General features: G+C 38.5%; 1 protein-coding gene and 1 pseudogene across 1 annotated transcript in view; both read right to left on the reverse strand.

The window, feature by feature from the left end:
* ELP3 (elongator acetyltransferase complex subunit 3) overlaps positions 1-23,682 on the reverse strand; it is a 98,824-nt gene extending 75,142 nt beyond the window's left edge. The window contains exons 1-4 of the mRNA XM_047091706.1: positions 23,622-23,682; positions 20,506-20,605; positions 17,653-17,791; positions 743-813 (exon numbers count right to left, since the gene is read on the reverse strand). Coding sequence (XP_046947662.1) covers positions 743-813; positions 17,653-17,791; positions 20,506-20,605; positions 23,622-23,640 — 329 coding nt within the window. The 5' untranslated portion in view covers positions 23,641-23,682. The remainder of the gene's footprint in view (positions 1-742; positions 814-17,652; positions 17,792-20,505; positions 20,606-23,621) is intronic.
* LOC124520664 (general transcription factor IIF subunit 2-like) lies at positions 11,717-14,538 on the reverse strand (annotated as a pseudogene).
* Positions 23,683-27,402: the final 3,720 nt, after the last annotated feature.

A 27,402-nucleotide genomic window follows, 5' to 3' on the forward strand; every position in this document is an offset into this window, starting at 1 on the left:
CAGTCTCCATAAAATTCTGAGAGCAAACAAGCTTCATATTCAAATCCTAATCGAAGAGTCTACCTTTAAAGTATCTACAATTAATATATTTTCTACTGACAAGTAAACACAATAAACATATGAGGAACATCATAGTAGTCATTTTCAGAATATTGCAGTCACTATTATTTCAGAGATTTACACTTTTAGGGGCAAGTAACAGCACCTAATTTTTCCTAGGTTTAGAATGATACTCACAGTGCTCTCTTGGTAACTATACTTAAGAAAATCTTTCATTTAATCTTCCTACCTAGAATCATGCATTCTGCCTATTTTTCCAATTATCTAAATTTAAGAAGTTTAAAGGTTATGTATAGAGATAACTTTTTGATTCTTTTCTGATCCAAACTCATTTGAATTTCTGACAGAATTTAGGCAGTTCATATCTCCTTGTTTCATTTATCAAGTTAATAGACTTTTAGTCTTTCACGTTCTATAACAATGTATTTTTTATTGTTTACTGCAACATATTAAAATATATATTTCAGTTTTAAAGCACTGAAACATCCTATCAATGGCTGCTTGTTTCAAAGAACTAACTTATGCATCTACTGAATCAAAGTTTTAAATATTACCAGCATGCACTGATTAAGGCTCTAGGGAATTAACTAATTCAATTAAAGCGCGCACACACGCGCGCACACACACACACACACACACACACACACACACACACACGCTTGAAGAAAATCATCATACTTACACACATATATTTCCTGTAAAACTGATGTGTGGGCATCTGTGGGGTTTGCACATCACAGCCACAACAGCAATCTACAAAAGATTAATAAGAAAGCTATTATGGAATAATGAATACACAATGCTGGAGAGTGGTTATCTCTCAGGAGGGAGAGGAATGCAATCAGAGAATGGCACATAAGGGACTTCAAAGTATTGGTAATACTGTATTTCTTGAGCTGAGCTATGGGCATAAGGGTGATCTCTTTTTGATGTGTTTAGTCTCTAAAATATACATATGTATTTATATACTAGCTATTAAATAGTAGTATTTTACAATAAATTAAGTGCAAAATAAGGTATTAATCATTTTCAAAGTCACAGTGATTCTCTTACTCTGATTTATTTTACTAAAATACCCTAAAAGAAAAAAATTATGCAAGTCTACAAAATTGTACCTAAATGCATTAATTGAATATATATAAAACTGTAACTCAGCCTCCTCATGGACATATTAGATCTCAATATTCAGAGCAGACACTATTAAACTAGGAGCTACCCTTCACAGAGTGTGTGCAAAATATTCTCAGAAGAGTCTGTCAGAGCCCTCCTGGGGTGAGGACATTATGTGCTTAAGAAAGAGGGTGATAACAGAGACAGAAGTATGGTTACATATGGGGGGAGTTGGCCAAATAAGGCTATAGACTAAGGTGAATGCAAGCCAAGTTTCTTACTATCAGAGAAGGAAGCTATAAATATAGAAAGGGAGAGAACTTGGATGGAATGGAAGGTATTGCTGTGAACTCATAGTTTTCGATAAATACACTGATATGCAAATAAATATAAATGCAAATGTGTTAGTATACGTATATGCAGGTGTATATGTATACATACAAATATACTTCCTTGCTTGGTCCACTAGAGGGTCTAGGAGCAGCAACACTCTAATAGCAATGAGTATATCTAGCACTCAGATCTTGGTTTCTAAATACCCATCTCCAGTGAAAGAAACCAGGGCTCTTTGGAGAAATGGCTGATTCCAGACTTGGGGCAAAGAAATGACAAATGAGCCTGAAACATTTTATTATGACAGAAAGCTAGAAACTGCTCAAAGAATGATGGAGACATTTAAAAAAGACACAAAAACCAGCTTGAAAGGGCTCTCTCACTGGTCAAATCAAGGATCATTTGTACATCAAAATAAATAATGATAGTAACAGACTATAACCCACCAAATAGGAAACCATTAATCCACTCATACAAATAAATGAATGAGTAAACTGAAAATCTGATGAGTTACAGAAAACTTACATAGCTTCAAAGTACTTCACCACACAAAACTTAATTACAAAGTGGAAAAGATTAACTTCACAGAGGAGAAGCCTGGGAGACACTACCTTGATCAAAATGAACAATATCAGAAAGAAGAACAAAGATGGAGGTATACTTCCTGATTTCAAACTATACTACACAATATGATATTGGCATAAAAACAGACACATAGATCAAAAAAGCAGAGAGCCCAGAAATAAACCCCGCATGCATGGTCAATTAATTTACAACAAAGGAGCCAAGAATATACAATGGGGAAAAGACAGTCTTTCAATAAATGGTGTCGGGAAAACTGGACATCCACATGCAAAAGAATGAACTAGACCATTACCTAACATGACACACAAAAATTAGTTCAAAATGGATTAAAGACTTGAATGTAAGACCTGAAACCATAAAACTTCTAGAAAAAAAATGCAGGCAGAAGTTCCCTGACATTGGTCTGGGTACTGAATTTGTGGATCTGACTCCACAAGCAAAGGCGACAAAAGTACAAAAATAAGTAAGTGGGACTACATCAAACTAAAAAGCTTCTGCACCATCATAGGAAACCATCAATAAAAGGAAACCATCAACAAAAGGAAAAGACAACCTGCTGAATGGGACAAAATATTTGCAAGTCATATATCCAATAATTAATATCCAAAATATATTAAAAAACTCAACTCAATACAAAAACCAATCTGATTAAATAATAAGCAGAGAACTTGAACATTTTCCCAAAGACATACAAATGGCCAGCGGGTACATGAAAAGATGTTCAACTAATGTTGATGTTCACTAATTATCAGGGAAATGCAAATCAAAACCATGAGATATTATTGTTAGAATGGCCATTATGAAAAAAAACAAGAAATAACAACTGTTGATGAGGATATGGAGAAAAGGGAACCTTCATGCACTGCTGGTGGGAATATACATTGGTGCAGCCACTACTGAAAACACTATGGAGGTTAAAATTAAAAACAGGTCTACCATATGATCTGGCTATTCCACTTCTGAGCATTTATCCTGAGAAAATGAAAATACTAATATGAAAAGATAAAAAGATATATGCACCCCTATGTTTATTGCCACACTGTTTACAATAGCCAAGATATGGAAATAACCTAATTACCCATCAGTGGATGAATGGATAAAGAAGGTGCGATATAGATGTATATACAGTGGAATACTGCTCGGTCATAAAAAAGAATGAAATCTTGCCATTTGTGACAACATGGATGAACCCTGAGGGTATTAAATGGTAGATGAAATGAGTCAGAGAAAGACAATACCATATGACCTCACTTATATGTGAAATATAAAAAAGAAAACAAAACAAAACTCATATATACAGAGAATGGACTGGTGGTTATCAAGGAGGGAGGGGGCTGGGAGAGGGACAAAACAGGTGAAGTGGGTCAATTGTATGGTGATGGATGGTAACTAAACTTATTGTGGTGGTTACTTTGTAGTGTATACAAATATCAAATTATCTTATACACCTGAATTTAATATAATGTTATATAGAAATTTTATCTCAATAAAAATGTTACAACAGCAATTTACCTCAATGAAAAGAAAGAACATTATCCATGACAGGACAAATTGAAACTATATATATATGTGTGTGTATATATATATATATATATGTGTGTGTGTGTGTGTATACACATGTGTATACATATATATACGTGTATATATATACACACACACACACATACATATGCATATGTATATATACATATATACATATACATGCACACGTATATATGTGTGTGTGTATATATATACACACACACATATATACACACACACATATATACACACACACACACCACCTGATAGGGTACGATAAGAATACATTATCACTTCTGTGATGTTCCAATGCTAAAGATGTATAACCTGAACCTAATTATGAAGAAACATCTGATTAAGCCAAATTGAGGAACCTGCTACAAAATAACCTGCGTGAAATCTTCAAAAGTGTTAAGGTAATGAGGGCAAGGAAAGGCAGGAAGTGCCCAGAGTGAAGAGACAGGACAACCAAATGCAACATGTGATTCTGAACTGGGATCTGTAGGTCACTATAGAAATAGTGGGTGAAACTTGAACAAGATCTGAGGACGAGATGACAGTATTTATCAGTGCTAAATTCCTGACTCTGATGCTGTATTGTGGTGATTTAAGAAATGTCCTGGGGCGCCTGGGTGGCGCAGTCGGCTAAGCGTCCGACTTCAGCCAGGTCACGATCTCGCGGTCCGGGAGTTCGAGCCCCGCGTCGGGCTCTGGGCTGATGGCTCAGAGCCTGGAGCCTGTTTCCGATTCTGTGTCTCCCTCTCTCTCTGCCCCTCCCCCGTTCATGCTCTGTCTCTCTCTGTCCCAAAAATAAATAAACGTTGAAAAAAAAAAAATTAAAAAAAAAAAAAAAAAGAAATGTCCTTGTTTGTAGGAAATGCATACTAAAGTATTCAAAGGCAACTTACTTTGCAACTTACTCTTAAGTGGTTCAGGGGGAAAATGTTCTTTATATTGGACCTTCAACTTTTCTGTAAGTTTGATTATTCTTCATAATAAAAATTATTAAAATTTAAAGCATTAGTGATCTAGAGAAAGTCCAAAATTTCAAAAAAAATTGCAATTCTGAATGAAAAATTTAGATTTTCAAACAAATGTTTTTAATACGAGCCACTGATGAGATCAGTCTAATTCAACAATTGAGGGCCCAGTACATGGGCCAGGTTCTGAGCTACACAGAGCAAATGGGCCTTGAGACCACAAAAATATCCAAGAGGATAGGGTAAGGTGGGGCCAGGGAAGTAAAGTGCAGTAGTTTTCGAAGTTTTTTTAAGCAGAACTCTCCTTTCAAGTAACATTTTACTTAAAACCTCAATTTATAAATGAGATAAAAGCTACAGCCCTGGGTGAAACAGCGATGTCCCTGCTCCTATGGTTTCACTACTTATTATGCCCCACAGTAGCTTCAAAAGACTATGGAATTCAAGTTTTATAGAGTACAGTTTAAAAATTACTGGTAAAGTAGAAAAAGCAATGACTTTGGATTCAGTCAGAGAGATGTAAGTTTGAATCTTTGCCCCTTACTGTGAATTTTCCTATTTGGTAAAATGTAGGCAATAGCACTTACCTCTCAAAACTGTTTTGAGGATTAAATCAGAAACACAATAGCCAGTATGTAAGAGGTGGGCAACATATGGTAGCTGTTATTATATTTAATGTTGATAGGAAGAAGAAGAAGAAGAAGAAGAAGAAGAGGAGGAGGAGGAGGAGGAGGAGGAATAATCATGGCATTCTAAGCAAAACAAACACAAAAACTCAAATACAAACTCAAAATGGATCACAGACCTACATGTAAAGTCAAAACTATAAAACTTCTAGAAGATAATACAGGAGAAAATCTAGGTCACCTTGGGTTTTACAATGAGTTTTTAGATCAACACCAAAAGAAAGATCCATGAAAGAAAAAATTACTAAGTTGGACTACATTAAAATTTGGAAGTTCTGCTCTGAGAAACTCTTAAGAGAATGAAAAGACCCATACTCAGAGAAAATATATGCAAAACACGTCTGATGAAAGATATGTATCATAAATATACAAAGAACTCTTACAGTTTTAGAATAGGAAAACAACCCAATAGGAATAAGAGCAAAAGATCCAAACAGACACCTCATCAAATAAGATATACCAATGACAAATGAGAATACGAAAGATACTCAATATATGTCATCTGGGGATTGCAAACTAGAACGAAATACTACTTACCACACACCTATCAGAATGGCCAAAGTCCAGAACACTCACAACACCAAATGCTGGCAAGCATGTGGAGAAACAGGAACTCTCATTGTTGGTGGGAATGCAAAATGGTACAGCCACTTTGGAAGACAGTTTGGCAATTTCACAAAGCTCAATCTAGTCTCACTGTATGATCCAGAAATCATGCTTCTAGGTATTTACCCAAATGAGTGGAAAACTTAGGTGTACACAAAACTCTTCAGACAATGTTTATAGCAGCATTGTTCGTAACTGTCAAAATTTAGAAGTAACCTAGATGTCCTTCAACAGGAGAATGGATAAACTGTGGTAAAGACAGTGGAATATTGTGCACTTCTAAAAGGAAATGAACTGTATCAAGCCACTAAAAAGACATGGCATAGCTTTAAATGCATATTGCTAAGTGAAAGAAGGCAATCCGAAAAGGCTATGCATACTGTTTGATTCCAACTACATGACATTATGGAAAAGGTAAAACTATAGACAGTAAATAAATCAGTGGTTGCCAGAAGTTTGGAACACAGTAAAGGATGAATAGGGGAGCTTTAGGGCAGGGGAAATATTCCATACGATCCTGTAATGGTGGATACATGACATTATGCATTTTCTAAAACCCAAAGAATACACACCACTATAAGTGACCCTAATATAAACTATAGGCTTCATTTAATAACAAGGTAGTAATACTGGTTTATCAATTATAACAAATGTACCAAATCAATGCAAGGGCAACCTGGGAAGGGAGGAAAGGAAGTATATGGGAACCCTGTGTACTTTCTGCTCATTTTTTAGGTAAACCTAAAACTGCTGTTAAAAAAAGTAAAAAATCACCACCAGAGTAATGGCAGGAATAAAAGCATGAAGGATAGGATGCATAGCAGACAGGGAATGACAGTCAGCTGTATATGTACCTCTGATACTTTTATATTTTTAATTTTTAAAAAATTTTTATTTTAATTCCAGTTAGTTAGCATCCAGTGCTGTATTAGTTTCAGGTATACGATATGGTGATTCAACAATTCTATTCATCATCCAGTGCTTGTCACAAATGCACTCCTTAATCCTCATCACCTATTTAACACATCCCCCCAAACCCCTTCCCTCCGGTAACGATCAGTTTGTACTATATACTTAAAGTCAGTTTCTTCATTTGTATCTCTCTTTTTTCCCTTTGCTCATTTGTTTCTTAAATTCCACATACGAAATCATATGGTATTTGTCTTTTTCTTATTTCACTTAGCATTATACTCTCTAGCTCCATCCATGTTGTTGCAAATGGCAAGATTTCTCATTTTTTTGGCTGAATAATATTCCAGCGTGCATGCGTGCGCGCGTGTGTGTGTACACACACCATATCTCTATCCACTCATTGATCAATAGACACTTGGGCTGCTTTCACAATTTGGCTATTGTAAATAATGCTGCAATAAACAAGGGGTGCATGTACCCTTTTGAATTAGTGTTTTTGTATTCTTTGGGTAAATACCCAGTAGTGTGATTCCTAGATCATAGGGTAGTTCCATTTTTAAATTTTTGAGGAACCTCCCTACTATTTCCCACAGTGGCTGCACCAGTTTGTATTTCCACTAGCAGTACAAAAGGGTTTGTTTTTCTCCACATCCTTGCCAACACCTGCTATTTGTGTTGTTGATTATAGCCATTCTAACTGGTGTGAGGAGATAACTCATTGTAGTTTTGATTTGCATTTCCCTAATAAGTGATGATGAGCATCCTTTCATGCATCTGTTGGCTATCTGGATGTCTTCTTTAGAGAAATGTCTGTTCATGTCTTCTGCCCATTTTTAATTGGATTATTTGTTTTTTGGGTGTTGAGTTTTACCAGTTCTATATATATTTTGGATACTAACCCTTCATCGGATATGCCATTAGTAAATATCTTCTCCCATTCAGCAGGTTGCCTCTTAGTTTTGTTGACTGTTTCCTTTCATGTGCAGAAGCTTTTAATTTTGTCGTAGCCACAACAGTTTATTCTTGCCTTTGTTTTCCTTGTCTCAGGAGACTAGAAAAAAGTTGCTACGGGCGATGTCAAAGAAGTTGCTGTCGGTGTTCTCTTCTAGGATTTTTATGGTTTCAGGTCTCACATTTAGGTCTTTAATCCATTTTGAATTTATTTTTGTGTATGGTGTAAGTGGTCCAGTTTTCCCAACACCATTTCTTCAAGAGACTTTCACCCAATGGATATTCTCTCCTGTCCTATCAAACATTAATTGACCATACAGTTGTGGGTTTATTTCTGGGTTTCCTATTCTGTTCCATTGATCTACATGTCTATTTTTGTGCCAGTATCATGCTGTTTTGCTTACTACAGCTTTGTAATGCAACTTGAAATCTGGAACTGTGATGCCTCCAGCTTTGCTTTTCTTTTCCAAGACTGTTTCGGCTATTTGGGGTCTTTAGTGATTCCATACAAATTTTAGGATCGTTTGTTCTATTTCTGAGAAAAATGTTATTGGTATTTTCATAGGGACTACATTAAATGTGTACATTGTTTTAGGTGTATAGAGATTTTAACAATATTTATTCTTCTAATCCATGACCATGGAATGTCTTTCCTTTCTGTCACCTTCAATTTCTTTCATCAGTGTTTTACAGTTTTCAGCGTATAGATCTTTCATCTCTTTGGTTAGGTTCATTTCTAGGTATTTTATTATTTTTGGCGTCATTGTAAGTGGGATTGTTTTCTTAATTTCACTTTCTTTTTTTTTTTTTTAATTTTTTTTTTTCAACGTTTATTTATTTTTGGGACAGAGAGAGACAGAGCATGAACGGGGGAGGGGCAGAGAGAGAGGGAGACACAGAATCAGAAACAGGCTCCAGGCTCTGAGCCATCATCAGCCCAGAGCCCGACGCGGGGCTCGAACTCCCGGACCGAGAGATCATGACCTGGCTGAAGTCAGACGCTTAACCGACTGCGCCACCCAGGCGCCCCTTAATTTCACTTTCTGATGCTTCATTATTGGTGTATAAAAATGCACCATATTTGTATCTTGCAACTTTAACGAATTTGTTTATCAGTTCTAGCAGTTTTTCGGTGGTCTTTTGGGTTTTCTACGTAGAGTATCATGTCATCTGCAAATAGTGAAAGTTTTACTTCTTCCTTACTGATTTGGATGCCTTGCCTTTCTTTTTGTTGTATGATTGCTGCTGCTAGGTCTTCTAGTACTATGCTGAATAAGAGACTACATCCTTATTTTGTTCCTTACTTTAGGGGAATCTCTCAGTTTTTCCTCATTAAAGATGAATGTTAGCTGTGGGTTTTTCCTATATGGCCTTTATTATGTTGAGGTATGTTCTCTCTAAACCTACTTTGTTAAGGGCTTTTATCATGAATGGATGTTGTATTTTGTCAAATGCTTTTTCTGGGTTTACAGAAATGATCACATGGTTCTTTTCCTTTCTCTATTGATGTGATGTATCGTGTTGATTTGCGAACACTGAATCACCCTTGAAATCCAGGAATAAATCCCACTTAATCATGGTGAATGATTTTTAATATATTGTTGGATTTGGTTTGCTAGTATTTTGTTGAAGATTTTTGCATCTATGTTCATCAGGAATATTGGCCTATAGATCTCTTTTTTAGTGGTGTCTTTATCTGGTTTTGGTATCAGGGTAACATTGGTCTCATAGACTAGACTTGGGAGTTTTCCTTCCCTTTTGTTTTTTGAAATAGTTGGAGAAGAATAGGTATTAACTCTTCTTTAAATGTTTGGTTTGCCTATGAAGCCTTCTGGTCCTGGACTTTTGTTTGTCAGGAGATTTTTTTATTACTGACTCAATTTCTTTGCTGGTAATAGGTCTATGCAAATTTCTTCCTATTTCAGTTTTGGTAGTTTATATGTCTCTAGGAATTTATCTCTTGTAGGCTGTCCAATTTGTGGGCATATAGTTCTTCATAATATTCTCATATAATTGAATTTCTGTTGCTTTGATTGTTATTTCTCCTCTCTCATCTGTGATTTTGATTCCTTTCTCCTGTTTTTCCTTGATAAGTCTGGCTAGAAGTTTATCAATTTTACTGATTTTTTTCCCCCAAAGAACCAGCTCCTGGTTTCATTAATCTGTTTGTTTTCTTAGTTTCTATATCATTTATTTCTGTTCTAATCTTTATTATTTCCATCCTTCTGTTGGTTCTAGGTTTCATTTGTTGTTCTTTTTCTAGCTCTTTTGGTGTAAGTTTAGGTGGTTATTTTGAGATTTTTCTTGCTTCTTGAGGTAGGTCTGTATTGCTATAAACTTCCCTCTTAGAACTGCTTTTGCTGCATCCTAAAGGTTTTGGATCATTGTGTTTTCATTTTTGTGTTCATGTATGTTTTATTTTTTCTTTTACTTCCTGGTTGGTCCATTTATTCATTGTTTAGCACGTTATATAACCTCCATGTATTTGTGGTCTTTCCAGATTTTTTTCTTGTGGTTGATTTCTAGTTTCACACCATTATGATCAAAAAAGATGCATGGCAGGTCTTCAATCTTCTTGAATTTGTTGAGGCTTGCTTTTTGGCCTAACATGTGAACTATTCTGGAGTATATTCCATGTAAACTTATTTTTTATTTCTCTTTATTTTTCTTTCTTTCTTTCTTTCTTTCTTTCTTTCTTTCTTTCTTTCTTTTTCTTTCTTTTTTCTTTCTTTCTTTTTACAAATACTGTTACTCTGGCTTTCCTTTGACATCCATTTGTATGATAGATGTTTCTCCATCCCCTCACTTTCAGTCTGCAGGTGTCTTTAGGTCTAAAATGAATCTCCTGTAAGCAGCGTATAGGTGAGTCTTGTTTTTTAATCCATTCTGTCACCATATGTCTTTTGATTGGAACATTTAGTCCATTTATATTCAAAGTGATTATTGATGGATATGTATTTATAGCCATTTTATTACTTGTTTTGTGGTTGTTCCTGAAGTTTTTTTCTGATCCTTTTTTTTTTCTCTTTCATGGTTTGCTAGTTTTCTTTAGTGATATACATTTGGATTCCTTTCTCTTTATCCTTTGCATATCTATTAGTAATTTTTGATTTGTGGTTACCATTAGGTTTGTATGTAACATCTACAGCATACAGCAGTCTATATTAAGTTGATGGTGGTTTTAGTTTGATTCCATTCTTTACTCCTCTTCTCTACACGTTTTAGGTATATGGTGAATATTTATATCCTTTTATTTGTGAGTTCCTTAACTGATTTTTGAGAGAAATATTCATTGTTATTGCTTTTGTGTTTCTTACCTATATACTGCCACTTTTGGTCTTTTCTTTCCACTCCAAGAGTCCTCTTGAATGTTTCTTTTAAGGCTAGCTTAGTGGTCACAAACTCCTTTAGTTTTTTGTTTGAGAAACTCTTTATCCAGTCTTCTTCTATTCTGAATGACAGTCTTACTGCATAGGGTATTCTTGGCTGCAGATTCTTCCTATTCAGCACTTTGAATATCATGCCACTCCCTTCTGGCTTGCAAGATTACTGCTGAAAAATCTGATAGCCTTAGAGGTTTCCCTTGTATATAACTGTGTTTTCTGTTGCTGCTTTTAAGATTTTTTTTTAACCATTACTTTTTTAATTTTAATTTTCATTTTAATTACAGTATGTCTTGTCTTAGATCTGCTTTTGTTGTGGGTTCTCTGTGCCTCCTGGATGTAGATACCTGTTTCCTTCCCCAAATTAGGGAAGTTTTCAGCTATTGTTTCTTTAAATAAATTCTCTGCCTCCCCTTTCTCTTCTTTTTCTGAGCCTCCTATAATATGAATGTTAGTTATTACGTTTGATGGAGTCACTGAGTTCCTTAAGTCTATTCCAATTTTGCATAATTTTTTTCCTCTCTTTTGTTCAGCTTGATTACTTTCCATTATTTTGTCTTGTAGGTCATTAATCTGTTCCTCTGCTTCTTCCAGCCTGCTGTTCATTCCATCCAGCATGTTTCTCATTTCATTTATTGAGCCCTTTATCTCTGCTATGTTATTCCTGAAATCTGTGTTAAATATCTCACTCATGTCTTCCAGTCTTTTCTCAAGTTCAGTGAGTATCATTACAATCATTGCTTTAGGTGTGTTACTCATATTTGTTTTGCTTAGATCTCTGGCCATGGCCTTGTCCTGTTCTTTCATTTGGGATAAATTTCTCTGTCTTCTCATTTTGTCTAAGTCTGTGCCTCTTTCTGTATGTTAGGTAAGTCAGCTACATCTCCTGTTCTTAAGGGTAATGGCCTTACGAAGATGAGGTCCTATACTGCCCTGCTGTGTAGAGTCCACTGCTCCCCAGGGCCAGGTGCTTCTGGGAACGTCTCCAAAATGTGCTGCATTTGGTGTGTTATTTTGTCCTGGCTACTCTATACTTCAGGCCAACTGTCTGCAGAGGCTCTCTTTGCCTTTTGTGAACAGTGTTTGGTCCCTGACCTGAATGTGGTGCGTGTTTTTTTTTTTTTTTTCCAGAAAAAGGAATTTTGGCTTTTTATTCCTTTTAAGACTTTCTGTAGTACTTTTTCTTGCTTTACCATTCACTTTGGATTTGCATTACCTCAATTCTGTGGAGATAAGACAAGGACAGAGAGTCCTCATTTAGAAATCATTTCCTAATTTTACATTTTAAGAGTCAATATTTAAAAAAGAAAAACCTTCTTAACCTCCCCAACCCCACACCTGCTCCTGAATAATCTAGTTTAACGCAGGCCTATAAATTTTTTCATCAAAAAACACTTAAGTAACAAGAATTGTTGTTTAAAAAATGTAGGGAAATTAAATTTCCAGTCATTTTACCCCTATAACAGATGGAACTCAAGTATTTGATATCAATGGTGTTTCCTTAGCACATCACTTTTTAGTTGTTCTGTTAGCATGTTGGCTGAGAGTCTTCTTAATCGCTCTTTTCTTCTCTTTGATACTGTCTATACTCTGGCTTCAGCTCCCATGTGTTTTTGTGGATTCCTTTTACATTCTGAACACCAATTTCTTTCAAGATTTCCTTTAGGTACCCCACAAGTTGTTTTGTGATGTCCACCAAATCCTTACGACTGTAATACTGATGTTTCTCAAATGCTGAAAATAGCATGTCTAAAACATGTTTATCAGCTTGAGCTCGTTTTCCATCTTTCTTTTTCCTTTCATATTCAATATTGTATTGATGATTAGCAACAGGTTTATAATTTGTTGTCACAACTTTGTCCAGTTGTGATAGCCTTACAGGTTTGGAAGATTCTTCTATTTGCAATCTCTTTAATCTCATGTAGTTTTCACTGGCAGCAGGTTGGCATTCAGCTCTTTGTATGACTATTCCTTCCAATGAAAGTTTATTTGATGAGCCTCTCAGTAAAGACTGTTAAGGTCTGTCCTCCAACACTTTGTAAGACAAATGGATGTTCTCTAGGAGTGCTGACAGAAGCTGGTTTTCTGCCAATATTGTGACTATTTGCAAGAGCCTCATTCAAAGTAAATGACACCTCAGTCCTTCCTTGATTGTTAGCAATCCGCAGTTTCCCAACTTTACCTCTTTCAGAGGCTTCGGCCCATTGCTGGGACGAGTATTTAGGGAAACTAGATGAGCCATACTCTGGTGTTCTGTTTGGCGCCGGTCAAATGGAGTTCTTCAAGTTTGGCCATCAGTCTGTTGACGGTAGAGGTGAACGGGCCAGAGCAGCAGCCCAGGAGCCTGGGGTCCTGTGGCACGAAGGACTGGGGAACTTGGTACGCCGCGACCAGAGGCTGCCTGTGAAGAAGCGGAGTCCACCTGCCAGGATATTGGGAATCCCCAGAAAGTGAATGTGGCATGTTTTAACTAGGTATACTCTGGTCTGCTTGTGAAATGAGACCTGTTGCCATTGGTGCCAGAACGGAGGCTCCACAAAAGTCCCAAGTCAGGAGACACAGTATAAGCAGGAGTATGAGCCAGTCTCCTGGGGGAAGGGACTGGTCATGCCAGGACTGAGGCAAGCAAGGCTAGGAAGGGCAGTTCCCATGGAGTCCAGGGAGGTGGAGCTTGGTGTAAACAAGTTAGGTGGCCAGTATGGGCACTGTGCTGGTTGCTGCAGGTGGCCCTATGCTTATGCTGAGGGATGGGGGAAGGAAACGGCACTGGCCAGTTCCTTTGTTCCTGGAGGGGTTTCTCCTTGAACTCTACCTCTCTGGGATATGCTCCAAGATGAGCAAACAACCTCCCCACTGTGTGCCCCACGCACTCTTGATATTGCTGTTTCCATGCTATACATCACAGGTTGTTTGCCTGCCTTCTAGGAGCAATGCAATGCCTTCTGGGCTCTATCCCAGCCAAGCCCACTGACTTTTAAAATTCCAGGGTTTAAGTCCTGCTGGTGGTAACAACTCCCAAAATTCAGCCCCTCTCACTTTCCAAGACTATTGCTGTGGGGATTTGTTTTCCCTGCAGGCTTCCCTGTGTGACAGTGTTACTCTGTCTCTTGCCTTTCTCTGTGACTGCAGCTCCCTCCCCACCACAGTGGCCATGATCTATTTATCTTCCAAACTGCATCTCCGCACTTCTTACCTTCTTCAGTGTGGCTTCTTCTCTACCTTTAGTTGTATAGCTTGTTTTGCAATTCTTCAGGTCAATTTCTGAGGTACTTGGGATGATTTGATAGTAATCTACTTGTATTTGTGGAACGAGGTGAGTCGAGGGTCCTCCTGCTCTGACATCTTCCAACCTTCCCCTGTACTTCTGATATTTTTAACAGCTCACTCTGATATTGTCTTACCTGCACCAAATCCATCCTTGACAAAATATACTAGTTAGGAAATGACTGAATAGTCTAAATAAGAAATAATGAAGGCCAGGGGTGCCTGGGTGGCTCAGTCAGTTAAGCATCTGACTCTTGGTTTTGGTTCAGGTCATGATCTCACAGTTCATGAGTTTGAGCCCTCCAAGAGGCTCTGTGCTGACAGCATGGAGCTTGCTTAGGATTCTGTCTCCCTCTCTCTCTGCCCCTCCCATCTGCTCTCTCTCTCCCTCCTTCTCAAAAATAAACATTAAGAAAAAAAAAAAAAAGGATGGAGGCAAAAACATTCCTACTAGTGGTTGTGGAATGGACAATACATTTCACATCTTTTGGAAACTGAGTGGATGGAGGTACCATGAACTAAGATGGACGAGAAAGATGAATGAGCAATTTCGAAGTTAGTTTTGGTTATGTTATACTTGAGGGTATCCAGGCAGTCAAAAGAGAAATGTTTGATAGACCATTTGACATGAGCCTGAAGCTTAGGGAGAGGTCAGAGCTGGAAGTCAGCACATAACAATACTTAGAAATGTCAATGGATGAGAACACAAGAAAGGGCATGTACAGTACTAAAAACAGTGGAGCCAGGTCCACAGAAAACATCAATTTTTAGAGGCAAGCAGGACAAGAATAGATCTCAAAGAAAGAAATAATCAGAGGTAGGGGGAGAAGGACAGAGAATGGGGTCATGGAAGCCAGGTTTATCAGTCAGGTTGAAAGGTTGCTAAATCTTTGTCTTGCACAGCAGCAAGCTCATACCTAATGCTGAAAGCTAAGAATAGAAGACTTATCTATAAAGTGTGTTATTTAGGGATATGGAAGTAAATGCCAAGAAATCAGCTAAGAGTTAAAAGTGGTTGAGCTGAAGGGAAAAATGAGAGGTGAAGGGTTTGAAACTATAGTTGACCCTTGAACAAAGCAGGAGTTAGGGGCAATAACACCTCAACTCAGTTGAAAATTTGCATATAACTTTTGACTCCCCCAACACTTAACTACTTGAATAGTCTACTGCTGATTAGAAGCCTTACTGGTAAAAGAAACTGTCTATTAATACATATTTTGTATATGTATTATATGCTATATTCTTACAATAAAATAAGCTAGAAAAAAGAAAATATCAAGAAAACCATAAAGAAAATACATTTACAGTACTATATACGTTGGAAAAAATCTGCCTATTAAGTGGACCCATGCAGTTCAAACCCACGTTGTTCAACTATATTAGTTTTTCTTAAAGAACCCTTTACACCAGGTATGAATAAATAAAACAGAAACACTGAAGTACAAAGGAGAAGAGACCAGGATTGGTGATACATTGTGTATAAAATTTTAGGGTTTAATTAGCCACAAATGTAATACAATCCAGGAGATATGGCCACCAAATAAGTTAACATAAACTGTAATTACTACAAGTATAATACTCCCATCCAAATAACAGACTCAAGTTCTATGATCATATCAGGAACACACAATTCAATTTTGAGTACCATGTTTTAAGAGGGTCCAAATCGTATCTTTCACACTTACTCTTTGTATCCTACAGCCCCTACCCTAATTCCAGCTTTTTTTTTTTAAATTTTTTTTTTCAACGTTTATTTATTTTTGGGACAGAGAGAGACAGAGCATGAACGGGGGAGGGGCAGAGAGAGAGGGAGACACAGAATCGGAAACAGGCTCCAGGCTCTGAGCCATCAGCCCAGAGCCTGACGCGGGGCTCGAACTCACGGACCGCGAGATCGTGACCTGGCTGAAGTCGGACGCTTAACCGACTGCGCCACCCAGGCGCCCCCCTAATTCCAGCTTTTAACACATTTCACACCTAGATTAAACCAAGAGTATCTTAAATGGTCTTTTTGGCTCCAAGCTACTCTACATCTTGTAACAAAATTTTCTGAAAATCTGTTTTGTTCATATATCACTCTCCTTCTCAAATATCTTTAACAGTTTCTTATTATCCAGCTTCTTTGCAGGACATTTAAGATCTTTTATAAGTTGATCCCAAACTAACTCTTCAACCTAATGTCCTGCTGCTTTCTCAAATGAATTATCAACTCTAGTTAGTCTGAGGTACTCATTGTTCCCTGCACATACCATACCTCTTATAACATCTCTATCTGCACCTTAGTTCCCTGTGACCTTGCTCCTATTACTCAAGACTGCTCTTCTCTGTTTATATGAGCACTATTTATATGCCAAGCAAATGCCATGCTTTCTGTTGGGCTTTCCCTAGTCTCTTTTACTACCAGGCCACCTTTTCCTCTGGATTTCCATAGAGCTCCCAATTATGTTAGTTGCTTCACAAATACCATATATAGAATGACTTTGCACCATTAACTATCTTTTATGTTTATTTATCTTTTAAAGTTTATTTTGAGAGAGAGCGAGAGAGCACGAGCAGGGGAGGGGCAAAGAAAGAGGGAGAGAGAATTCCAAGCAGGTTCCATGCTGCCAGCACAGAGCCCAACGTGGTGCTCAATCTCACAAACCATGAAATTATGACCTGGGCCAATATCAAGAGTTGGACACTTAACCGACTGAGCTACCCAGGTGCCCTCATTAACTACCTCTTAAAAGTAACTTCTACAGGGGTGCATGGGTGGCTCAGTCGGTTGAGCATCCAACTTCAGCTCAGGTCATGATCTCACACTCCATGAGTTCGAGCCCCGCTGACAGCTCAGAGCCTGGAGCCCACTTCAGATTCTGTGTCTCCCCCTCTCTCTGCCCCTCCCCTGCTCATGCTCTGTCTCTGTCTCAAAAATAAATAAAAACATTAAAAAATAAAGTAACTTTTACAAGTATCTATTGTATTGAAAGCCATGAGCTTAAAATGGCCAATAATATTTATCATATTGTGACAGTCACCAAGCCTCAATTTATACTTTTAAGGACATAAAAACATCATCTACTCCTTTAAGCACAATAAATGTTTTTCCTCACTGTGCCCTCATAACATTCTGCACAGGTCTCTACTGTAGCACATGTTAAAATATATGAATTTTATTAAACCAAATCCTTCATTTTCACCTAACTGCATATTACCCGGAGGCAAGGATTTCTGGCAGAGCAGAAACACAACCAATGTTTCGTAAATCAAACCACTTACCCCACTGGCAGTTCTGATGGGTTTTGCCTTTAACTTGGGGACCAAAACCTTTCGATACTGAGGTGGGACTGCAGCAATGATATCCACCAGGCGGGGCTGTGCTGAAAGGCCATATTTAGCAGCTGTCCTGGTTTTCACCCTGAAAGTAAAGCATCCATCATTATCAAGATCATAAGATTTCAAGACAATCTACCAAAAGAAAGACCTATAAATAACACCATCAACTCCTGTCATCCCCCTATCCTTTCACCAGGTGACAACACTGGCTTTAACATTTGTTGAACAACAGGAGAATAGAAGAAAATCAGGAAAATGCATCAATAACCTCTTCTTACCCTGGAGTACCAGAAAGAAAACAAGATGACTAAGAAAGGGTCCCAGGATAGTGACAGAAGGTAGGTCTCATTCAAATTAGTGCTCCAGCTTCATAGAATTCTACCCTTTTCTCAACCTTAACACCATAGCATCTAGGATCAGGGTAATTCTGTTGCAAGGGACTGTTCACTATATTGTAGGATGTTTAGCAGCATCACTGGCCTCTACTCACCAGCACCCCACTTCCCTTTGTAACAACTAAAAAACATCTTCTGACATTAAGAAATGTCCCCTGGGATGGTGGGGGAAGGGGGGGAGAATGCCTGGTTGTAAGCCATACTCTTAGACCAAAAATAAAAACAATCAAAAAACAATTTAAAGGAAAGGTATGCAGAACCAAACAGGAAATAAGATACATACATTTTTAAAAGTGTTTTAAAATGTATTCTAAAATATTATAAACAACAGAACATAAAACATAAATACACTTTAACATTTAGGAAGCAAACACTTGTGTTACTACACTCCAAGAAACAGAAAATGATCAGGACTTCAGAGGATCCATTTATCCCTTCCTGACTGTAACTCTATCCCTAATCCCTAGAAATAACCTTTAGTACAACTAATAATTCCTTGCTTTTCTCTACAATTGAATCGGTTTCTTGTTTCTTTGCTGCTAGCAAACCCTAACAGTCACCTTAATTTCTGATTTTAGTCCATCTAAAATTATTGTGAGGTGTTTGCATCATTTTCAAGAACTGTTAACCCAGTACCTGATTCGTAGAGAGAACCTAAGTACTTGGTATGCCAGGAAGTATAAGGCATAGTTGTTTCATGCCCTATGTTGGCATGTTTGCAGACAGGCATGCACAAAAATAAATGTGTAAGTGATAAAAACCTATGTGATACAACACACATACAATAATGAATGTGTTCAAAGCTCAAGAAAGGATCCCACTGTGTGCTGGGGAGACAGTCATGGAAAACAGGCACAGAAAAGAGTTGGCTTCAGACAGGCAGTAAAGACATGGCGATGCCACTGAGAGCAAATAGGTGGGCTTATGTGAAGCAGGAATGCACATATTTTAACATATATGGGTAGATCTGACAGAAAGCAGATTTTCAGGGTAAAGGTACAGAAATTTAAAAAGTTGGGACAGTTGAAGCCAGATGGAGAGACTTTACATAATGGGCTGAGGAATTTGCACTTAATTCCATAAACACTGGGGACATGCTGAAAGTTTCTGTACAGGGAAATGACATGATAGAAGATAAAACAAGGAACAATTAACCCAGTAAGGGATAAAAAGAGGCTGAAAGTATTAGCTACTGCAGTAGTCTAGAATTAAGTTTAAAAAGAGATGGTTACGGAGTTGGTAGTGGAAATGAAAGGGAGAGTCATGATGAAGAGAGTAGGCAAAGTTAAATCCTGATTGGACCTAACAAAAACAATTTGAAGAGGACACTAGAGTTTCAAGCCTGGGTGAAGGTTAACACAATCAGGCAAAGAGGACATCTGCGTAGGGGCTGGTTTTAAGATGTTAGCGTTTACTTTAGATGTGCTAAATTAAAGAAACTGACAAAAAATAAACAAAAAGTAGGAATGTTCACTAGAAATAAAAGACTTGTGTAATTAGGGGGGTAGCCAACACAGACGGAAAAGAAACTTCTAAACACATGGTAGAAAAATCAGTAAACTATAATCTCATAGTCAAGAAAGGATACTTATTTACTCCTTTAGCAAAAGTTTATTAAGTGCAATATTCCAAGGAAGTGAAAAAACACTGAAGTATCTCAAGTAACAGAAAATAGTCTTTAAAAAAAAGTCATGTGTGTGGTGATTAGATCACTGGTGAGTCACCTGAGAGCAGGGAGAAAACTCTTTCATTAGAGCGGTTCTATATAGTGAGTATCTAATGAAAAAAAAAGATGCAGAGATGAAGGTCTACTCTTATTTGAGGATGTAGCAAAGTCAACACTGAATGTGACCGTGGAAAGGAAATAGGTGAACATGTCGAAGAGGCTGTAAAGTAGGAAAAGATCATGGACCTCAGAGGGAGTATTTTCATGAGAGACAGCTGCTGCTACTTCTGAGACAGTAGGAAAAGAACAAGGATGTAAAGTAATGCAGCACAGAAGATAACATGGGCTCTGGAGACAGACAATCTAATTCCAAATCTCAGTTCTGCCGATTACTGAGACAGTAATCTGTCTCAGATTACACATCTGTCAAATGAGGGTGATATAAGTACCTACCTCACACAGTTTTTCAGAGGACTAAGTTAATACAGACAATGAACTACTAACAGTGATTGGACCATAGTAAGCATCCAATAAATATTAGGAGCTATTAATGTTATTAGGCTATGAGAGAATTTTGCCATAAATGAGTGACAGGGCAGGGTAGAAAGCTAAATTTTCAACTAAAAACTAAAACATGAGACAGAAAACAAGAAGTATTTGATAATTTCATTAAAAAGGCCACCACCTAAGAATAGGATTGCCTTTTTTTTTTTTTTTTTTTATAAATCCACTTACTTATTTAAATCGATGTCTTTCCCCTGTTCGTGGGCTTCAATTAGTTGTTTAATAACATCGCCTATGGTCAGCATCATTAGCTCAGCAGGGCTGAGATCTCCTGGAAAGATATTTAACAGTGTTAAAAATCATACTACTCAGTAAAGATTTTTGTAATTATTTTTTCCTTCCAAAATTTTCCCAACCATCCCAGATGAATAGCTCAAGTTTACAAGACACCAACCTCTACTATTTAAAGTTTGATCATATCTTTTGTATCTTTAATTAAAACAAAACTGGCCTCACCTATATATGGGAAAAACTCATTCTAGAAGCACATATACTATAAAAATGTCAGAACCTAATTGCATGAGAAAGCACCAAAGTGGTTAAAATAACTTCCCTTTATCTCCAGAATTATAATTACCTTTGGATGCATTACTTCATCTTACTCTCAGAATAGAATGCAGTAGATAGAACAGAAATATTTGCTTTTGTGAAAACGGTACCAAGGGGTAACAGTGAAACTCAAATCCAAGTATCCACAGAAGTAATATTACGAACCAATGCAATACTACTTTGTAATACAAAGGATGTTAGTTCTATACTTGTACAGGGATCTTAATGCATCTCTAAGATATAGTCTGTTCACCATCACGACCTCCTGGCAACCGACACTTCTGTTCTCATCTAAAAGGCAATAGCAGAGGCTGACATGTTTTTACTTGACCCCATCCCAATTACGGTTGATTGGTGCAAGGATGGGCACCTCTCCAGATCAGGCAAATCTGAGCTCTTTTCTCAAGGCAAAAACTGCCAGTCTCTCTTCAGTGATAAAAGCTGTGAGACTGCAGCTTGGGAACTGCCAGCAAACATACTTCTAGCCTGTAGAGAAAGCTAGTTGCACGTGCAAAGATGATGGAGTCATCAGAAAAAACTACAGATGAGAAAGCCCTGGCATTTATGGAGCCCTTTCATTTACTTTATCTCATTTGAAACCACACAACACTACAAGGTGGACATTGTTAGTCCCTTTTACAGATGTTAAAAATTAAGGGAAGTTAAGATGTCATTGTAAATGGCATAGTTAAGACTCAAATCCAGGTGTTTTCTTCACAACTTCCACGCTTTTTTTCCACTGTACCAAGCTGCCTCTAATTTAATGAAGCAAAGCTAACACAACGTGAGAGAAAAAAGTCCATGTACAATCAAAGGCTAAATGCTTTCCAAATCATGTAATTCAGCACTCCAGAGTGCCAAAAAAGGCACTTCAAGGACATGTAATAGAAGATTGATGATGGTGGTGATGGAAGAAGGGGGAGGAGGAGGAGAGGAAGGAAAGGGAGGGTTTCTTTCTTCATTAAGCCAAAGTAGCTTGGCTTTCACCTGTTTAATATATTGAAACACTATGTAATAATTAATTTGGAGAGGAAAAGGAGATTCAAGACATAAAAATAAAGATTTTAAAAATGAATTGTATAGCTCTTGAGTATATCAAAACTTAACTAGAGAAGTAAATTAGTAAGGAAAGGCTTTGTGGGGGAAATGGCATGGGGGTCTTTGAAGAAAGGGCAAAAGTGGACAAGCAAAACAGAGGGCAATCCAGATGGAACAGTGCCAGGTATAGGAATTACCTACCTTTGTGTGAAGGAGTGTTGCCTAACTAGAATATAGCCTTTCTGACAAGGCTCAATAAAAAACATAGTACAGGGTACGCTGACTACTAGGCAAGTCGTTTAAATGGACTGGATAATTATATAATCTCAAGTCTGGTAGTAAAAAGAGGAAAGTAGTGTTTAAAAAAATAAGTATACAAAGAAAATGATACAAAAATGATTCAGATGGTGAAAAGAATACATATTAAGTAAAAGGCTCTAGAAAGGCAACAATGAAAAAATAACCCACAAAGATTTAAAGTAAAAACACTTGGACAATAGGTTCCTGTTCCCACCCTCCAACACTCACTGGTTATGTGATAATGGGAAGATCAATGACTTCTCTACCCCCATTTCCTTGCCTGCAAAATTGGGATAATACAATATATATTTGACAAGACTATTGTAAGAATCAACTGAAATAACATTATAGGAAAGCCAAAGTACTAGTCAGATACTAGTTATTGACGAAGGTGGGTTAGGACGATGATGGCCAAAATGATGACTAATAAAGTATTTCAGGAGGCAGGACTTAGTGACAGGTGAAGAGTGTAAAGCAGTCTGGCCTGCCAGGCAGAGGAGCAAGGCAGAGGAAGAAGATTTGGGACATGTAGTTTGATGCCACAGGACAACTGAAGGTAACCTGGACATTTGGAACTGTTCCCAGAAATGGCAGTTGATGCCCAAAGCCATAGTGATAAAGATTTAAACAAACAAACAAAAATTGTGGGTTTTTTGGGTGCACACAGACAGCCTGACCATCAGTTCCAATTCCTATGTATAATTTTGGACTGGGAACGTTACTTAACTCTGAATCTCAGCTGCTTCTTCTGTAAAGGGGAAATGATACCAACTTCAGAATTATTAGCAAAGGCTCAATAAATAGCTTTTACTATGACAACCACCAATCATTATTAGACTGCTCAACTGAATGTACAGAGACAAGTTTAGAACTTGTGAGAAAATACTTGAAATTTGACTCCATCCTGTTGAAAACGAAAGACGGAATTGCTCCCGGCCAATTCAGGAGGTAATATAAATCGGGAAGAACTGTATGACTGTCCCACAGACAACCAAGGACTGAGTTTTTCTTTCTTTCTTTCTTTTAACTAAAACAACAGGTTAAACGTACCATAAAATCTTAGCAAATTAAGAGACCCGAGAGCACGTTAAATCGACCAACCACGTTGACTCCTTGTAAGGCATACCTTGGAATAAAGCTTTTCCTGCCATCTAAGCAAAAGACACCAAGTGACTGCCAAAAAAGAACAGAGTAACGGCAGGCTAGCTTAAAATGCACAACATGTAAAACGAGAAGATAGAGGACTGGAGCCGACACACAGACTGACCCTAAGGTGGCAGAGCGACTGGCTGAGGCAGAGGATTCCTGCGGGAAAAACTGCTTTCAGCACCTGACTACCAAGGTGTTCGCCCCTCCCCTACTACCCCGCAAACCCGCCCGCTTCTCCCTCCCTTCCGCACCTTTCCGCTTCTGCCTCATTTCTCCGCGGTAGTCGTAGCTGCTACCACACACACCGTGGCTAACAACTCAGACCTCAGGCAAAGTTGACAGCCACAAAGCAACCCCAGCCTGTCGTAAAACGACGGTCAACATATCGTAAAGCTGTTCCCAGAAGACGGCGCGCGCAGAGGCCCGCCCCGCCCCCCAGCGGCGGCTCGCGCAGCTGCAGGAGGCGGAGAAAATCTCCAGCCCAAGCTGTTCCTGCCTCGGATCTAAAGGCTGTAGAATGGGATCCTCTAAACGCCGAGGAGCTCATGGGCGCTAGAAAGCTCGACCTGGACAGTAGAGCGGCCGGACAGTGCTTATGTACAGAGGGTACGCCAGGCTTATTTAGAGAGGCTCCGTTTTATCTATTGCGTTTTTAAGCTAGCCTACCCTTACTCTCTAACTTTTTGGCAGTCGCTTGGTGTCTTTTGCATAGATGGCAGGAAAATGAGAGTGTGAATGGGGATGTCTCTAAATAAGGGTACTTGAGCCCAGGGTCCGCCTCCTCCAGGGAGGCTGGGCTGGAACCTCGGTGGGAGATAGTGGGAGGATGAGCCCGCTAGTGTGGTGTAAACTAAATCCAGGGCCTGGTGGCTATTATCATATTTACACTGGAGATTCCCAAGCTTGGCTGCGTATTAGAATCACCTAGAGAGTAGTGAAATATTCCAGTGCCCAGATCACATACCATACCAAATTAAATATCAAGGGGTAGAGCCAGTCATGTTTTAAAGATCCTTGGGTGAGTCCAATGTGCAGCAAAGTTTGGGAACTACTGAACGAGACCAGAAATGATCGTAACTTGAATCGGAGGAGTAAGCTGTGGAGGTGATGAGAAGTGTTCAGATTCTGAAAATATTTTGGAGATTTCAACACGATTTCCCGACAGACCAGATATGGGATGTGAGAGAAATAAAGACATCAACATCAAGCTTTTGGATCAAGGTACTGGAACCATATACTTGCCATTAGCTGAAACGGAGAAATCTGTAGGCAGAGTGGGGTTTTGAGGGGGGTGTAAGGAGGTCAATTTGGATATGTTGTATTTGGGATGGCTAGTTGGCAGTAAGGCATGAAAAAGGTTCAGGCTGTACATGCCAAATGAGAGTTATAGGTATATAGGTGAAATTTAAAGCTATGAAACAAGGTGAATGTAGAAAAGAAAGAGAAGACTAAAGACAAAGCTTTGGGGCATTCTAATCCTAGCAGGTTGAGAAGGGGAATAACCAGCAAAGGAAGGTGAGGTGGTGCCCCCAGGGAGTTTAGAAAAAAACTAAGAGAGGTGCGGTTACCTGGAAAACAAGGGAAAGTGTGTTGAGGAGGGAGTGATCTACTGGGTCAAAGGCTGCTGAAGGATCAAGTCAGACGAGGGTCGAAAGTTGACTAAGATCAATGGAGACTTTGACAAGAACAGTTTTATGAAACTGTAGATGTGAAAGCTTGACTATAGAAGGTTTATGATAGATTGAGAGGGGAGGAATTTGAGAGTGAGTTTACACAACTCTTGAGGGATTTTGCCTTCAAGAAGTACAGAGAAATGGGCTTGTAGCTGGATGAGAAAATGGTGTCAAAGGAAGTGTTTATTAAAACAATAAATAACATCCAGTTTTTATGTCAATGGGAATAATCCAATGGAGAGTGAAAATTTTTTTTAATTTTTTTTAATGTTTATTTATTTTTGAGAGAGAGACGCGGAGGGGCAGAGAGAGAAGGAGTCACAGAATCCGAAGCAGGCTCCAGGTTCTGAGCTATCAGCACAGAGCCCGACACGGGGCTCGAACTCACGGACTGTGAGATCATGACCTGAGCTGAAGTCGGACGCTTAACTGACTGAGCCACCCAGGCACCCCAAGAGTGAAAATTTAATGAATTACAAGAGGAAGGCACTCTTCTTAGTACTGCAGTTGGAGAGAAGGGATGGAATCTGGTGCACAGGGGAAGGGATTCCCTTTTGATGGGTGCCTGGATAGTTCATCTATTAACAGGAAGGCAGAGCACCTGAATATAGATTCTGATGGAAGTTTTCTTTCAATTGCTTCAATGTTTCCAGTGAATTCAATGAAAGTGCAGCCTGGTAGCTTCCCCACACTTTTTTTTTTTTAATTTTTTTTCAACGTTTTTTATTTATTTTTGGGACAGAGAGAGACAGAGCATGAATGGGGGAGGGGCAGAGAGAGAGGGAGACACAGAATTGGAAACAGGCTCCAGGCTCCGAGCCATCAGCCCAGAGCCCGACGCGGGGCTCGAACTCACGGAGCGCGAGATCTTGACCTGGCTGAAGTCGGACGCTCAACCGACTGCGCCACCCAGGCGCCCCTTCCCCACACTTTTAACAGACCTAGCATTCAGGTGTCCAATACAGGTATCAAGGACCACCATAAAGAAACCCAAGCAGCTTTAAAAATGATCAAAATTAATTTTAGTCATTAGGTATTTTAGTAGTGCCTCTGATTTCGAATACGGTTAACTGTTGAAGCAAAGAAACAGCCAGTAGGGGGAGAGCTAAGCATACGTGACATGAACAGAAGATTAAGGTGTAATTTTGCCCAGAAAGAGAAGTAAAGATCCAACATTAATGATGATAGTCACGCTGATTTTCTTTGCTTTGAGCTTTATACCGGTATTTCTATGGTTTTCTTATGGACGAGGCATATCATCTTGCTAAAAGTTCAAAACAACTTTTGAGAACACAGTCTAAATATTTATTTATAATTCTTGTTGACCTCTTTGCTTTCTGAATCCCCACTTTGGAATAAAAAATACCTACAGTTACTGAGAATTATCCTAGTAACAACTGAGTCCGCCTTTGAAGGTCAAACGTAACCTGAAGCTGAAGGTTAAAAAAAATAGCTTTTTCCCTATACTTGATGTGATTGTTTGGGTTGCCAAATACAGTAGAGTAGGTTCTACTTTCTTGTCCATTGGACAGCACTTTTTAAATATTTGTTTTTCTGGTTTAAAAAATATGAATATAAAATTAAGTTCCAGAAAGAGTTCTTTAAAACTGTATGACAAGGGCACCTGGGTGGCTCAGTTGATTGAGCAGCTGACTTCAGCTCAGTCATGATCTCATGGTTCCTGAGTTCGAGCCCCACATCAGGCTCTGTGCTGACAGCTCAGAGCCTGGAGCCTGCTTTGGATTCTGTGTCTCCCTCTCTCTCTGCCCCTCCCCCTTGCGCTCTGTTTCTCTCTCTCTCTCAAAAATAAATATTTAAAAAAAATTTTTTTAAAAAACTATGACACTTATTTCTGCAATCAAACAACCTAGCGTTGTTTGGGTTTTGGTGAGTTCCAAGACTTTGTTATCAAGAATCGGTTTATCTTTACCATCTCACGTCATCCATCTTACCCAGTTGTCTCTGTATTTGGGGGTGTGGGAACCAGTGCATTGTCTCTCTTGGGACTGGGGCATTTTTCCTAACTGCTCAAGTAAGTTAGATCCATCAGAATAAGTTTCCTCCTCAAAGAAAGGATGCTGCAGGATTGATGGTGCAATTTATTTAGAAAGAATAAAAATGACTAATATCTGCCTGCTTGTAGGAATAGAGCAGAGAAGAATGTAAGATTCCCCAATTCACACACAATTCAAGTTTAAATGAAAGGGGAAAATAGCGTGAATCAGTTTCTGAAGGAGGAGATTGTCATAAATAACCCTCAAATGGCAAATCAGTTTCACTTCTGCTTGGGTGAATTTGGCTTGTGACTGTGGCCACAAAGGGTATATACCCCAGCTGGTTTCACATAGCTATACTAAGG

Source organism: Lynx rufus, unplaced genomic scaffold (assembly GCF_022079265.1).
Source record: "Lynx rufus isolate CCGP_SWC_20201006 ecotype Redwood Valley unplaced genomic scaffold, mLynRuf1.p SCAF_3, whole genome shotgun sequence".
In the NCBI taxonomy this organism is placed as follows: domain Eukaryota; kingdom Metazoa; phylum Chordata; class Mammalia; order Carnivora; family Felidae; genus Lynx; species Lynx rufus.